The sequence below is a fragment of the Leuciscus leuciscus genome (assembly GCF_965113295.1).
Source record: "Leuciscus leuciscus genome assembly, chromosome: 4".
Taxonomy (NCBI): Eukaryota; Metazoa; Chordata; class Actinopteri; order Cypriniformes; family Leuciscidae; genus Leuciscus; species Leuciscus leuciscus.
In genome coordinates this window covers 36,861,175-36,876,794 of record NC_138728.1, presented here as the reverse complement: position 1 = coordinate 36,876,794, position 15,620 = coordinate 36,861,175, and the positions used below count along the sequence as shown (strand labels likewise).

Here is a 15,620-nt window from a genome sequence, read left to right as displayed (position 1 = left end):
TACATCTGCATAATAATAATAATAATAATAATAATAAACAAAAAACAGCACAAGGTCTTGTAAAAACACTTTTTTTATTTTTTCGACACATAATTTCGAGACAGTAAATTGCCAATGTTAAAAAATAAACAAATAAAAAGAATATAACAAACTTTTAAAACAGAGAAAATAATAAATTAAAATAGTAGCTACAATAAAATTTGTTAATTTTGACACAAGCAAAATGTAAATATGTACAATTTTTTTTTTAAACAAAAAAAACCTTTTTTTTAAAGAATTCTAACTTTAAAATGGAGATGACTACAATATCTAATATTGTAGACGTCAGCGAGCAATAGTATTCCTCGGGGAGCGTAGAAATTCGTTCACCCTGTCCTTGATCCGCTTGTCGTCACAGCTAGCCATGCGGGGGAATCTCTGGGCAACTGAATTAGTTATAAATTGCCTTACGTTTACAGGCAGTCCACGTTTGCCTCTCGAACCATCCCAGTTTGTTGTGGATGCCCACTCTTCGTAGAGTTGCTGCGGTACCACGGCGCGGAACAGCAAGCAACCATACCGATCTGGTCGCCCCCGACTCTGCATCATCAGCGACTCAAGAAGCTCCGGAGTGGGAGAAGTGAACGGTAGATCGGGATGAGAGTTTGTAATAGGTGCTGTGGCAGAAGAAGGCACACTTCCGCTGCTGTCTGCATCCTGGCACGGAGTACCCCTGGTCGGAGTCAGACAGTCTGAGGTTGCGGCGGGTGTACAGTTCAACCGTGTCCTTAGAGCCTCAGTTAACGCTGTCTGTGCCTCTCTTAGCTGCGTTACAACCGTGGAGTGGATCTCGATTAGCCCTCTGTGGGTAGCTTGCATATCAGCAAGGGATGCCTTTGCTTCTACATGTGCCTCTTTGCAGACACGCAGCTCACTCCTCAGGGCCTCCATCTCCTCAACATGCTTCGCCTTGCAGACTCGCAGCTGCTGTTTTAGTGCCTTTATCTCTGCGTCGCGCCTTGCCAGCTCAGGCCTTAAGTCCTCAGACACGGTTTGTCTTTGGTGTCCCATCACTTCTCTAAACAGAGTACTCGCCTATATCAAGAGAAAACACGTGTTAATACAAATCTGTGGTACTTTGTTACAAGGCTAGTCAGTTTAATGTAAAAGCAAATTAAATTAAAATGAAATAAAGCAAATTACCGCTTTTTTCGGGACCATACGCTTCTTTGACGCAGCATTTTCCCTCCTCTTTGCTAATGCAGGGCCTGGGGCTCTGTTTTCCTCCAAAGATTTCTGTCAACAAATGATTAAAACATAGTAGGTAATGTGATAAATAACAATTAAAAGGATAGTAGGTAGGCTATGTGATAAATAACAATTAAAATCCATGGTAGCCTACTTTGTTACAAAGCTAGTCAGTTTAATGTAAAATGTATCTAAAAATATTAAATAAAGCAAATTACCGCTTTTTTCGGGACCACACGCTTTTTGTCGCAGCATTTTCCCTCCTCTCTGCTAATGCAGGGCCTGGGGGTCTGTTTTCCTTCAAAGATTTCTGTCAACAATAGTGGAATGATTAAAACATAGTAGGTAATGTGATAAATAACATTTAAAACCAGAAGAATGTTTAAATTCATATTGAACAACAATAAAATGATTAGCTTTTGTGTTACCTTTCTTGTGTTCGTCATCCTGGAACTGTAAAACGAAGGTGTGTTCATTTTTCGGACGGAACAGTTCAGTTTGCAAAATAAGTTCCGTGGCATTTGCCTTTTTTATATATACATGGCTGTGAAATGTGGGTGGGTTTGCAAAGGTGTGAATCAAAAGTGAGAAAAACATTATGAAACGATCAGAAGCGCCTATTCAAACCGAGGGGCACGTGCCCTTTCAGATTTATGACGCAAATTAATTGTAAATGTAGCCTACTTTAGCTTCCAAAACACTTCCAAAAAATATAGTTTTATTTTTGTTTTTATTTGAAATAATCACACCGGTGAGATTAGAATGGTCAGTGTCCCGTGTCATCAGCTGATAAATTCGTTCGCGCTTTGGCTTTCGCTGAACCAAAGACGATCAGTTCAGTGTTTTCAGTCATATAAGGTTTAGTTATGTTTCTGATATTTAAATACACATAGTATAGCTAATAGAGGTCGACCGATAGTGGATTTTACCGATAACGATAGCTAGGTTGGGCCATACTTGCCGATAACCGATTAATCAACCGATAGTTTTTAAAATTGATACTGGATAAAAACAAACATAACACTCCAAGTAAAACAGTGCTGAACAGTGCTGAACTGGGGTGGTAGTGGCGCAGTAGATAAGACACATGCCTTTGGTGTGAGAGACCCGGGTTCGAATCCACTGTGAGACACCAATGTGTCCCTGAGCAAGACACTTAACCCCTAGTTGCTCCAGAGGCGTGCGACCTCTGACATATATAGCAATTGTAAGTCGCTTTGGATAAAAAGCGTCAGCTAAATGAATAAATGTAAATGTAAACTTTATTATAAAAATAATAAAACTGTATTGAACCATGAAAACATGCTAAATGAAATAAATATATAATATGAATAAATATTGAAGTCAATAAAAGACATTCATTCAAACTGAAACAAAAATAAATAACAAATAAAACCAGTTACATTCAAAATGTAACTATTAAACTGTTATTTTTCAAGCCAACTTAATGAATAAAAAAGTAACAATTTGATCGGTATAATATTTGAGCAATACAATTGCACCTTGATCATTCATGTTAGTTTAATAGTGCATTAACTATGGTTAACAAATAAAAACCTTAATTTAAAAATGTATTAGTACATGTTAATTAACAAATAATGAACAATCCTTATACAGAAGTTATTAACCTTAGTTAATGTTACATATGGAATTTTATTGTAAGTATTATCATTTCATATAAATCCAAACAGTCATGCTTAAATATCTACAACGCCAGAGCATTGAAATGACATAAATATTAAATGTATAGTCTCACACTTTTGCTTCTATTTTATAAACCCTTGATGATTATCTAATCAAAATAACAAAACATGTATTGAAGTGATGACGGAAAAATAACCGAAATCTAATGCTTTTCTGATTTGTTTATGTTTCTGTCGGCTGTCTGAACATATCAGTTTGCCATCTTACGTCTCTAGCTTTAAAATGCAACTTCTCTGCATATTAAATGCATAAAAGTGACCAGCTGGATATAAACTAATGCAAATAGAGGTAACAATTGTGATATTAAACATTCGGGTCGGACTTACGTTTATTTTTGTCAGTGTTTTAACCGCTTGAGGTACTACTAATGTTAGCGTCCTCTCAGCCTTGAAGGCAAACAAACATAGGCTACTGTTGTGCTGTTCTTTCTCTACTAATGCAGCATTTAGTCAACAAATTAATCACTTTATAATGATATGACAAAATGTAGTGTATACATTATGAAGGTAAAATAGTAGCAAAACTCGAGAGCACGTAGATGTGAATTTGAAAACTTGTACAATAAATATTCGTACTTGTACATGAACATTTACACTCACAGCTCCAATGTGAAAACCTGTAAAATAAAAATCTGAAGTTGAATGTTGAAATTTGCACTCGCATACAATAGTCACAAACCTGTATTCTGAATCTGAAGCTGCAGACAAGTAGACACAAATGTGTAAAATGCCATTCACAAATATACAACGACAGACACAAACTTGTTATATATATTTTGCGTTTAATCTTATGTTCACATTCGCAGTACTACCTCAAATAGGCACTTGCAACTTCTCAAATCTGTCACTGCAATTTCAAATTTCACGCCTTGACTTTTGCTACTCTTTTCGCGATATATCAGGTGCAAAACTAACTTGTGCACTTGAAACTCAGAGGCGGCGAGAGAGAAGGGGGGGCGGGAGTGGGGGGTTTAAATGAGCCGTTTTATTGGTTGGCAGCTAGCCAATGAAATGGGACTTCGATGATGTCACGAAACCCGCGTGCACTGAAACACTAACATGGCTTAATGCATTAGACTGACATTAAAAGAAATAAATGATATTATCAAACTCAGTAAACGCAATGCTTATAATGCATACTACAGAAAAGCAGATGAGCACAGAATATGACGAAAGAAAGCAAATGTGTGTTCAGTGCAAATAAACTTGCCTGTGTTTTATTAATAATGTAACGAATTATGTGTTTTTTTTTTTTGTTTTTTTTTTTATAACTGTTGGTCCATTAAGCCTCATTAAGCGTTTTCTAGGTTTTCTATGGGGAGGAAAACGTATAATTAAACGCGTTGCGTTCATATTCTGTGCTCAATTGCTTTTCTGTATGCTTTATTTGTATGGTGTTTCCTGAGTTTGGTCTTTTAATACCACTGTCTCAATTAAACGCGTTGCGTTCATATTCTGTGCTCATCTGCTTTTCTGTAGTATGCATTATAAGCATTGCGTTTACTGAGTTTGATAATATCGTTTATTTCTTTTAATATCAGTCTAATGCATTAAGCCATGTTAGTGTTTCAGTGCACGCGGGTTTCGTGACATCATCGAAGTCCCATTTCATTGGCTAGCTGCCAACCAATAAAACGGCTCATTTAAACCCCCCACTCCCGCCCCCCCTTCTCTCTCGCCGCCTCTGAGTTTCAAGTGCACAAGTTAGTTTTGCACCTGATATATCGCGAAAAGAGTAGCAAAAGTCAAGGCGTGAAATTTGAAATTGCAGTGACAGATTTGAGAAGTTGCAAGTGCCTATTTGAGGTAGTACTGCGAATGTGAACGTAAGATTAAACGCAAAATATATATTACAAGTTTGTGTCTGTCGTTGTATATTTGTGAATGGCATTTTACACATTTGTGTCTACTTGTCTGCAGCTTCAGATTCAGAATACAGGTTTGTGACTATTGTATGCGAGTGCAAATTTCAACTTCAGATTTTTATTTTACAGGTTTTCACATTGGAGCTGTGAGTGTAAATGTTCATGTACAAGTACGAATATTTATTGTACAAGTTCTCAAATTTACATCTACGTGCTCTCGAGTTTTGCTACTATTTTACCTTCATAATACATAGGCTACCTTTTAGCTGTCGGTGCTTTAAACACGCATCTGATGTCAGCGCTCTCCACGCAGCGTGTGCTCTCAGTGCAGCACGCAGAATCACGTGTCGAAATAAACAACACGAGGCATCAGCGATAGTTTTTATTACACCTCTAGAGGCCGCTCTTGTACTGCATGATGCCAGCAGACCCTTCTCAGCTCTCTCTTACTGTGTAATGAATGACAGCGCGCGCTCCTCAGCCGCTCCAGCAACGGACGCAACCAGGAAAAACAATCGGTATGTATTTTTGCCGATAACGATAGTTCCACCAATCAACTATCGGTGCCGATTAATCGGCAAAACCGATGAATCGGTCGACCTCTAATAGCTAATACCCAAAATATCTGTAAAATTGCTGTCTACTGAGCTTCAATAATAGTCCATTCAAATAGCCCATCGGCCATAATATGCAAAGTATGCGCCCTCCCCCACTTTAAGCCAACTCAAGCCAGCTCCTGAGATGAGGCAGGCTGAACAGTATTGGGGGGGGGGGAATGGTGTTCTAAGTGTGTGTGATTGCACGCATTGTGTTTATCGTGTAATTTATACGCGAAAATGAGTTTTAACGTGCATATGACGCAGTTTTCGCGTGCATTTGATACACACTTTTTGCGTGTAATACACGCACCCCACACAACTAATCCTACCCATGCCTACAGTATCATATGCACGTACCCTACCAATACTAAACCTACCCATGCGTATCACAGTAGGCCTATGCACGTAAAAACTCATTTTGGCGTATAAATTGCATGATAAACACAATGCGTGCTATAGAGGCGCATTTAGTGTGATCGGGTAGCCTTCAAAGCTAAAGGTATTCATCAATAATTCTATATCACAAACAGGGACACTTTAGTGTGCATTTGGTATTGTGATTTTACCCCGTCTGTAAGGCGCTCGTCTGTGATGATGAGCCATTGCCACTGAACTGATAGCGGCAACGGCAACACTTTTCATGATTTCAAAAAACACATTCAGGGCCATATCGCATCTTATGTTACACAAAGGAATGTAATTCATATTTTAGTCAATTGGAGATACATCAGCCCCACTCGCTAATTATTCTTGTTAAATTAAAAAGGGGAAAAAGACCACCAATTGTATGACAAATAGCTCATGATACATAGTTACAAAATACAGAACAAGTACTTTTTACATGTACATTTACAGGGTTGTCATGGAACCATTTACCCAGACAAAGAGCCATATAAGAACCATTATTTCAAAAAAAAAATCACAACTTGTGCTTGCTGCGAACGCAAGTTATTTAAGGTGTCTCAACTGTACACAGTCTACCCTACAGTGTGAATTCGTTACAAGGTTTCATTTAATTAAATTAATGTGCAGCAATTTGTACAAATAGAGTCTATAGGCCTACTATACTGTTGTAGCCATTAAATAATCTCATTTAGTATCATATTTGTTAAAATATTATAATGTTATTTTTTTCCATCTATGTTGAATATGAAAAGTGAACAGCACGAGTAAGATAGGATGCATTATATCGAGAGATGGATATGGAGTGGGTCAGACATGATTTTGACCACTTCATTAAGTTTTGTTTAGTAGAAAACCTTTCTTTAAAGTGAATTTCGTTTTCTATAAATTGTATCTTAATTTTAATAAATTTTTCATCAACCAATTGCCTGGATTGAATAAGTAAGAGAAGCAAATATAACAGACACTAATCATGGAGGCGCCCGCGCGGTCACTTGCATTGCACGTCAGCTGGAGCGCATCTCATCCTCCTAACTTAACGAAACTCAGTGTATGCCTCACACAGACATGATAAATACATCAAATACACAAAGCTTGAAATGTCTTCAAACGAAATAATTCAAAACGAAAAGAAAAAGGCTACTCTCTGATTATGTCTTTATGTGCATTTCTCTCTAGGTGCGTTCACTACAAATATGGCGATCGTCAACTTCATCTTTGCAGTCGACACTGTCAGAAAACACTAGTTTATTGATAAAAATCAATGCACGCATCACCGGATTTACAAATACACATCTTGCTTGTTGCACGCACACATATTATGTCGAAAAAACGAAATATTATGTTGAAATAAACATCTTTTAGAATATTTGATTAAATGCTGATTGTTGCGCTTGTTCAATTTAATAAAATTAAAACTTTAATTGTGATCATTAAAATAATTGAAAATTAAATATTTAGTGGCCAGGTTTTGCTAATTTATTATATAGGCTATTATATGCCTATTGCCTATATTAAGTAGGTCATATTAAGACAAGGCATATATTAAGTTATTTTAGCTGTTATGAGAAAAATAAATCTAACGAAATCTAAAATCTAAATCTAATAAATCAAAAAAAAAATTCTAACGCCAATTCAACATGCCAGAATAAAACCTGATTTTTGAACAATGCGTAACGCCACTCGGCCTGGTGTGCCAAAACACTACATTTTAAACTTCAATGTTTAATTCAAAACAATCTCAAAACGCGTTGTGACATTTTTTTAAAGCAGTAGCCTAGCCTATATACATTAAGGGCATTGAAACCAGGATCTTAACTAAAACACGTTCCGCGTAATCTCTCAAAAATTATGCCACACTACTCCATGTATTTTTTTTTTTTTTTTAAGGACTGCTTTTGAAATCACTATAAATTGCTATGCAATTGTATCGCTCACGAGAGCTCTTCATTTATCTAATTCCTCAATAGAATAGTAAAAATATTCAGCGTCATTGCTCCTAATATCGTCTCTATTTTTAACTTTTGATTCTATTTTTTCAGTTCTAAAATTGATTCTATCTTTGGTTCTATTCTGTTGTAGCCTAATAGGCCTATTTATATATATGAAAAATATGCCTATTAGGCTTAGGGTAGGGGTGGGCGATATGGCAAAAATATCATATCACGATTTTTTTCAGGAAAATCACGATTAACGATTTTATCACGATTCTTTTTATGTTGGTTTATGTTACTATTTTGTGACTTAGCACTACAGCCAATCTAATGTCCATATTTTAAAAACAAAAACCTTAGGTAACAAAATAAAAAAATGGCAGACAGGGGCGAAGATAAATATATTTGTCATTATTTTCTTTGTTATTAAATATTAAGATCAAAGATACACATTACACATACACAACTTAATATACAAATTAAATAGGCTAAACAGTGCTTTATGTTTTCAGCTACAGTAGGTGTATTTAACAAGTAGCATTGAATAAAGTAATTAAATGAACAAATATGAAAATAAAACAAAACAGACTTCACTGTATAAATTATACATTGATACTTATTAAAGCTACTTTTAAAGTTATCAGTCAAGAGCAGTGAGTGATTTTCTCTTTGCATTTTGTTGTTTTATTCAAATTATCATAAATTCAAATTATTATAATTTACTCTCTCAAGTTGTTTTAAACTCGAATAAGTTTCTTTCTTCTGTTGAAAATAAAAGTTATTTGGAAGAATGTGGGTAACCAAACGGTTGATATACCCCAGTGACTACCATAGTATATTTTTCTCCTATGGAAATATTAATATTAGAAAAATATTAGAAACTATTAGAAGGAAATTAAAACAGGTTTGGAACAACATTAGAGTGCGTAAATGATGAGATAATTTTTATTTTTGGGTGAACTATCCCTTTAAGGACAAGCGGCAGCGTGTTTACTATTGCTACTGTCTCTTTAAGAGCTGCGCGCGACGCGTCTAATATACACGCATTTGACAAGCAGAGTTTCTCTCAATTTTCTCAAGTTTGCTTTCACTTTAGACATAACCGACTTTGTTTATGTAAACCTTGTGTGTATTTAACAGTATAAGCACAATAAGACTCGAAAGATAACTTAGTCCAGTATCCAGGCACTGGTAGACAGGCTTTTAGTGCATGTGAGCTTCACATGTACACGCTGAGAAACGCACACGTTAGAACAGCGCATCAGCACGCGAATTAAATGTTTAACCGACAAGGCATTAAAGCACATGCAAATTGTGAACTTTTGTGAACTGCAGTGTCCCGTTCCGCTGCGTTAACATTTGATCTGAATATACGTCGCGTTGTTCAGTATGTTGGGACAGAGGCGCCAGAACAGATATAATGCACGATTCTACGATATTTCTTCAAAAGCAGATCGTGGAGACATTTTAATCGTCCACGATCAAAAATCGTCATATCGCACACCCCTAGCTAAGGGTTTTATATTTAACCCACTTACATTTTGAAATACGGCAATTAAAATACGGCAATTGCTGCTGTTTTGCACAATGTCCCTTTGCGCCACCTGGCGGTCATTTCGGGAACGACTTTGAAATGCGGCTGGTTTATTTTCGCCGCGGCGGTAATAGGCATTCTGGTTGTCCACCATCTGTATATATTAAAGGATTATTATGGTTTAGTATCCCTGCCACCCAGTATATATTCAAGTAATTAAGTTAATATAAACATGCGATTAGTTGATTAATGGCTCAAATGAACGACTACTAGTCGATTCGAAAAATCTTTAGTCAGAGGCAGCCTAATTTTATACGTAATGCTACTTTTTTGCTTTTTTTTTTACTAACTTTTTTTAATCAGTCAGTCAGTGACTTATCACACATTTACAAATGTTTAAATGAAAAATGGTTATCAGTACATTGTTTTATGATCTGTCCTGACAGCGATTAATTTTAATTAATAAATATATAGGATCAATTAATATTACAAACTGTTTCTTTGCATTTATTGTCAGTCCTGTGCTCACAGTTCACACAGTGTCCGTCCACCGTGGAACTTTTGAGACCCTTTTTGACCCAGGGAAAACCCTGTTAGGACACTCATTCTTCAAAACTATCATTCATTTCTGTAGAGCTGGACATTTTAATAAGGATCAAATGACAGAGTTCAGCTTTGAGAATGAAACCAACCTGTTTGTTCCTCAGGATCTTCATGTTTCAGACTGAATGTTTCTTCAATCTTCATTTCTTCACTCTCCTCTTTAATAAACAGCATCTTTGTTTGATCCTCAGTTTCTTCATGTTTTATTCTAATTGTTTCTTCAATCCTCATGTCTTCACTCTCCACTTTAATAAACGCCATCTTTATAATAGAATGTTTAGGATGAGAATAATTAGTAGAAAGAAAAACACTCAAAACTAAATCTCTGTGTGTGTCTAAATTAGATCTAGTTCAGTAGTTCAGTTCACTGGTAAGAGAGTCAGTCAGAGTGAGAGTTAATGGACTTAAATCACCTGATTAATCTAAAAGTTATAAAAAGGCTCAAAACTAGCACTACAAATTAATAAAAGAACACAACATATAAAACATCTCATTTTTAGAGTAATACTTCGTTTAAAATAGGTAGTTAATGATATGTAATTGCATTTTAAAATGTAAAACATTTTAGTGTTTGTTGTTCTCATTGCATTTACACTATTTTCACGAATCGAGCGCTTCGAATCACTGAATCATTTTGAAAAGCATTTGATTCAATTGACTCGGAGTTTCAAAAAGCTCTGTTTTGCTCATCTCTACCTGTGACTGAATTCGTGTTCATGATAAACTGATTCATAATAAAGAGAGCGAAATGAGACGCACATTTTCTGTTAAGCATGTGTGGATGCGCTTTACTCAAACAAATGAACATGCACTGATGTTAGATAATGCATCACAACGTTACATTCAATAATAACGCATTATTTTTTTATTTTTTTTACAAATCCTGTTAAAACTATGAAATAACCTGAACGGATAGCTTTGAATTAAACACTTTACAAACACTAACCTTCTTCAGCCGAATCACAACAGAAGCAAGAGCGCGGCGCAGGCTTATGACGTCAAATCACTACTCCAAAATAAAAGTCCCTTTCTAAAATTACGAAAGTGCATAGAAATACGTATATGTGCATTTTCATACTAATAATAAAACATATATCAGCAGCATCCAGATTTGAATTCTTTGTGAAATAGGAAATATATGTTGTTTAGTGATGTGCTGAAAATAACTACCAAAGAAAGGTTTGAACCACATCTAATACATGAGATTATGTCTAGGAGGCAAAACACTAATGATTTAAACGATTTAGTGCATACACCATTTCTTTATTTACTTATTTTTTTAATTACTTTACCTACCTACCAGGGGTCTCTGGAACTTTTCTATATCAAACCATTTTTTCCCCATTTTTGTTTGATATGAATCAAATATATGTATCAAAAACTATTATTGAACTCAAATATAGCAAGCTTTATAATTTTTGACAGAGCCATTTTAGATTATCAGTCTTACCTGGTTTGTGCATGATGTTGAAGTGGATTCTTGTCAGAACTGTGCAAGCTTACAGTGTTTCAGTCTGTAGCTATTGGTGTGTTTGAAATATGTCTTTTAAAAACACTTTTAGAGTTTGATTTTTGCTTACTTATCATTAAATGCATATATAAATCTCTTTGGAGTATAAATCACAGCATGTTTTAGGTTATAGTTAAAACACACATGCGCGCGCACACACACACACACACACACACACACACACACACACACACACACACACACACACACAATTTATTATAGTCCAGAAAATATGATATAGGAAATGATTTCACGGAAAATATACTGTATTTATATCAGATATTGTTTCCTCTTTTCCACAGTATCGTACACACAAGACTGGGTCAACTCATCTTCAGCTCAAGTTCAGAAGGTTGTTGCAATCTTTTAATATCCATGTTTGTATTGTTTACTATCCAAGCTGGACAATGGCATCACTGTTTTCTACAGAGCTGCTTTACAGATGAAATGAACTAATTTAATAATTGATGATCTTAACAACTGAATCAACACTGAACTGACTTGAGCTGAACAACAGCCTGAAATAAATCATTTTCTTGCTATCACTGAAAAAGCTGCTTTGAAACAATCTGTATTGTATAGTGCTATATAAATAAAGGTGACTTGACTTGTATTTTTAAATGTTGTTTTCTGTTGAAATGTTGTTTTCTGACTGTTTTTATGTTTTAAATTATATTTACAATTTTTCCTAAACATAAAAACAATGAATTATTGTTTGAACTTTATAGTTTTGCTGTGCACCTCCTGCAACCTATCAAGTCACTCACCTGTAAGGGTTTCAAGAGGGATGTATTATAAATGTAACGACGAAGTTACTTTGCTGTATGGGTTTCTTAGTGGGATAAATGAAATGAAATGTTGACCGAGAACGAGCTATAGTATTTTGAAGCTTTAGGGGTGTTGATGGACCAATGTCATTGGACTCGATCTACTCCATCTATGTTTTGATCATCATTCTGAATCTGATCTGGATGTAGTCTTTTACAAAAACGTATCCATATTCAAGTGTTGTTAAAAAAAAGTGTGCATTAAGCAAGAATAAAACAGGTTGGGTTTAAAAGCAGAGGGTCTGTTCTTTCTTTTGATATATTGCGTGTACAGATGTTCATACAACAAAAGAGTCTGGGGGCCATGACATTTTTTGTGAAAATGATAAAAAATGTTGGCAGTGGCTGGCAACTTTTTCAAAAACGCTGGCGGGGAAAGAGTTAACATGAATGCAAGGGGATTACTTGCCATGGCAACAAATGGCAGTTGCATGGATGAATACCTCAATAACATACATCCGAATTGGTATATTTTCGGCAGTATACAGACCCGTGGTATTTCCCATTTCTGGTCAGGTATCTAATACTCCCTTTCACACAATGAATACTGGTTCCCATATCTAATACACCCGGATTCATCCGATATTCAAATTTTCATCTGAAAATGTGTTACAGGAATACTATACACCCCTTTTAATGCAGTGTGTGCTCTTATGTTTTGTGTGTTCGGGGTGTGCTGTCTAGATCTTGACACTTTGGTCTAGTCTTGGTTCAGTTTCGGCGTCAGGGTCGTGACACCCATGCCCTGTGCACTTCTGCCAGTCCAGTGTGTTTGTTTTCTGTCGGAGCTCATGGTGGTTTGTTTGCCATGTCTGTGCCCTTCTGTCTTGTTTTGTTTGAGTGCATGGGCTCTTCTGTCAGTCGCTTTTCTGTTTGGGGCCCAAGTTATAGATTGATGTGTTTGGATTAATTTGCCTTACTTGACATCGCACATCCTGCAATGTGACCATCACGGAGGCGCACATTGTGATGTCGATGCTGAAACTATATCTTGCAGGTCTATCTGAAACTGCTTTGTCAACCGCTTCCTCGTTTGATTGTCGTGTCTCTTATGCAACACAGCAAACGGTTCTGCAGAATCAGGAATGTCTCTGTCCTCTTGCTAACTAGACTTTCATCCCTCCTCTTCAGGGTCCCACACTATCTAGGGCACCCGTCCCATGGCTACCCCCCAACCCCCAACAGCAGGTAAATAACAGTAGACACAGATATAATGGAGAACAAAGTGTCAGTGTCATACTGCCCCCTCCTCAGGTTTCCTCGTCCCCGAAGAAAAGGGAAATCCACAAAACGCTGTGGCATTCGAAGTACATGTGTAACTGTAAGTGGGTAGAGTAGAAGCGGTCACCCGGATGGGATTGAGGTTTAGGGGGGCGAGTGTAACTGCCGTAAGCCAGTAGTCGCTGTGCGGGTAAACCTCACTCACTTGATCTCAAGAAGCGCTCTAGAGGCTGTGGTTTTTAGTCTCCTTGAGATCGCCCTACTCAGTTGGACCGGTTACACAGGCCTCTATCAAGGGGGTAGTCGGCATGTACTCCACTGCTACTTCTTCCACCTCTCAAACGCCGATCAGAGCTCATTGTAAGATCTTCAGGTGCCCCCAACACAGACCGATCTGGAAGAACCTCAGACCCTCCCCTGGTCTGCAGCATTCCTCTGCTTTCTGGTAGGGTGACCTTTAGATGATGACTTTAGGGTCTCCTGGGCGGCTGACATTATTGTTGTATTACAGAGGCAAAGGTTGTTAAGTTTGGAATATTGTGGAACAAGACGCTAATAGAATGTGTGCAGGTCAACATTGGAAAATGGAACACAGTATTTTTCTACAAGTCAGTCAAGTCCATTTTCGACTGGTACATCGGAGGGGTTACTAGAGAAAGGTGATATAAATAGGTTGATTTTTATCATTCAGTATTTTAGATCTTAGTCTATATATTTTGAGCTTGAATCGATCCGTGTTGCCATCGTTGATGGGGGAAATGTGCAAGATTGTTCTCTGAAAGCTGCATCTACCACAAGTTTTTTATTTTTATGTTCGGACTTAAAGGTGCTCTAAGTGATGCGACGCGTTTTTTAGGCCCAAATTTTTTTTGTCACATACAGCAAACATCTCCTCACTATCCGCTAGTTGCCTGTCCCCCGAACACACTGTAAAAAAAACGCGGTCTCTCTAGATACCACAGGCTCCACAAACGGCAACAAAAACAAACTGGGCTCACCCGCACCACGAAACATAACAAACAGTGTTCCAGCCAATCACCGACAAGAAGTATTTGAGGGTTGGGTCTGGGGTTTAGTGCGCGTACACATGAAGGGGGTGTGGAGGAGAGAGAAGCATGAAGAGGGAAGTTTGAATTATGGTCGACACACGACCAAAGAGACGACGTTCCGATGAACAAATTGCAAAGAAGAGGGACAAGGATAAGGAACGCGTGAAGTCCCGAATTTACATTGGAAAAACCTTCGAAAGGTGGTGAGAACTTCGCCGGCAGAAGGGCTTCCAATCCGACATTCAGTTGCTCTGTTTTTGTAGAACAGGTAAATCCATTTTTCTTTCTAAACTGATGTTCATGTTCGCCAAACCAACACAAGGATGTAATTAGCTAGAACTATGCAGTCAGCGTTAGCTTTGGTGAATACAACATGTATGTTTCTAGCAGCGATCAATCTCTATTGTAAATGATCAAGCAAATTCACAGTAGGGCGACAATTTGTGTGAATGACTGTTTTCACCCACTGTTTGTTATGAATTTGAATGTCCATTTATAGGCTATTGACAACTTTGACTAAATTTGTTTACGCCGCCGCCGTTGTTTATGCTCACTGGGAAACGCGACGCTAACGTCTTGCGTCCTTGTATGGGAGCTATAGTTATAACCTCAGGTGGCGAAACGATTAAGATAATGTTTCTCTTTTTCTGCATTCTGTTCTGCAATATATAAAAGCATTTATCTAACTTGGCGACATTACACATTGAATGAAGTATCAGTAAAACTTAACTTTCTTTGTAGTGACTATTTTGACTTTCCTTTATGCCGGAAGGGAGGGGAGGAGGGAGGAGACGGGATGAGGAGGAGGGAGGGTCTAGCTAGCCTCCGTTTTGTTTGACAACAATTCGAATGTCAACAAGAAGTTATGACTCCCGGGATCGCTTAGAGCACCTTTAATTATAGTACTGTGTTAACAGTTTTATCAACCTTGAAGTTTGGTGTTGAGAATGTTTAAATGGTCATGATATCCACCATAAAGAATTTAATTATAATTATTTATACAGTATAATTAAATATAATTATACTGTAATGTTGAATGGCTGTATTTAATGGCTATTAAATTGAGGGGAAAAAAATCACTTTTATAGAGACATCAGTAGCAGTATTGGTATCAGTATTACTGGCCTTCTTTCATAAAAGGATACT

The 15,620-nt window shown here is 37.0% G+C and overlaps 1 protein-coding gene and 1 long non-coding RNA gene across 5 annotated transcripts; one reads left to right on the top strand and one right to left on the bottom strand.

Annotated features, from left to right (window-relative positions):
- Window positions 1-276: 276 nt before the first annotated feature.
- On the bottom strand, window positions 277-10,085 carry LOC309497384 (uncharacterized protein). Of its 4 annotated transcripts, none has more exons than XM_082167642.1 (5): window positions 9,957-10,085; window positions 1,656-1,680; window positions 1,446-1,537; window positions 1,183-1,275; window positions 277-1,074 (listed from the first exon to the last, which is right to left on the bottom strand). In XM_082167642.1, exons 1-5 carry the CDS (start codon window positions 9,978-9,980, stop codon window positions 325-327), a joined length of 984 nt encoding a protein of 327 aa, XP_082023768.1. In that variant the 5' UTR covers window positions 9,981-10,085; the 3' UTR covers window positions 277-324. The 4 variants fall into 4 exon arrangements, with proteins under 4 accessions (XP_082023768.1, XP_082023766.1, XP_082023765.1 ...); XM_082167640.1 differs by lacking the exon at window positions 9,957-10,085 and adding an exon at window positions 1,977-1,997 and having other exon boundaries at window positions 1,656-1,927; XM_082167639.1 differs by lacking the exon at window positions 9,957-10,085 and adding an exon at window positions 1,977-1,997 and having other exon boundaries at window positions 1,446-1,927.
- Window positions 1,920-2,509, top strand: LOC309497529. Its single transcript, XR_014205605.1, has 2 exons — window positions 1,920-2,256; window positions 2,457-2,509. It is a non-coding gene; the product is annotated as an uncharacterized lncRNA (long non-coding RNA).
- Window positions 10,086-15,620: the final 5,535 nt, after the last annotated feature.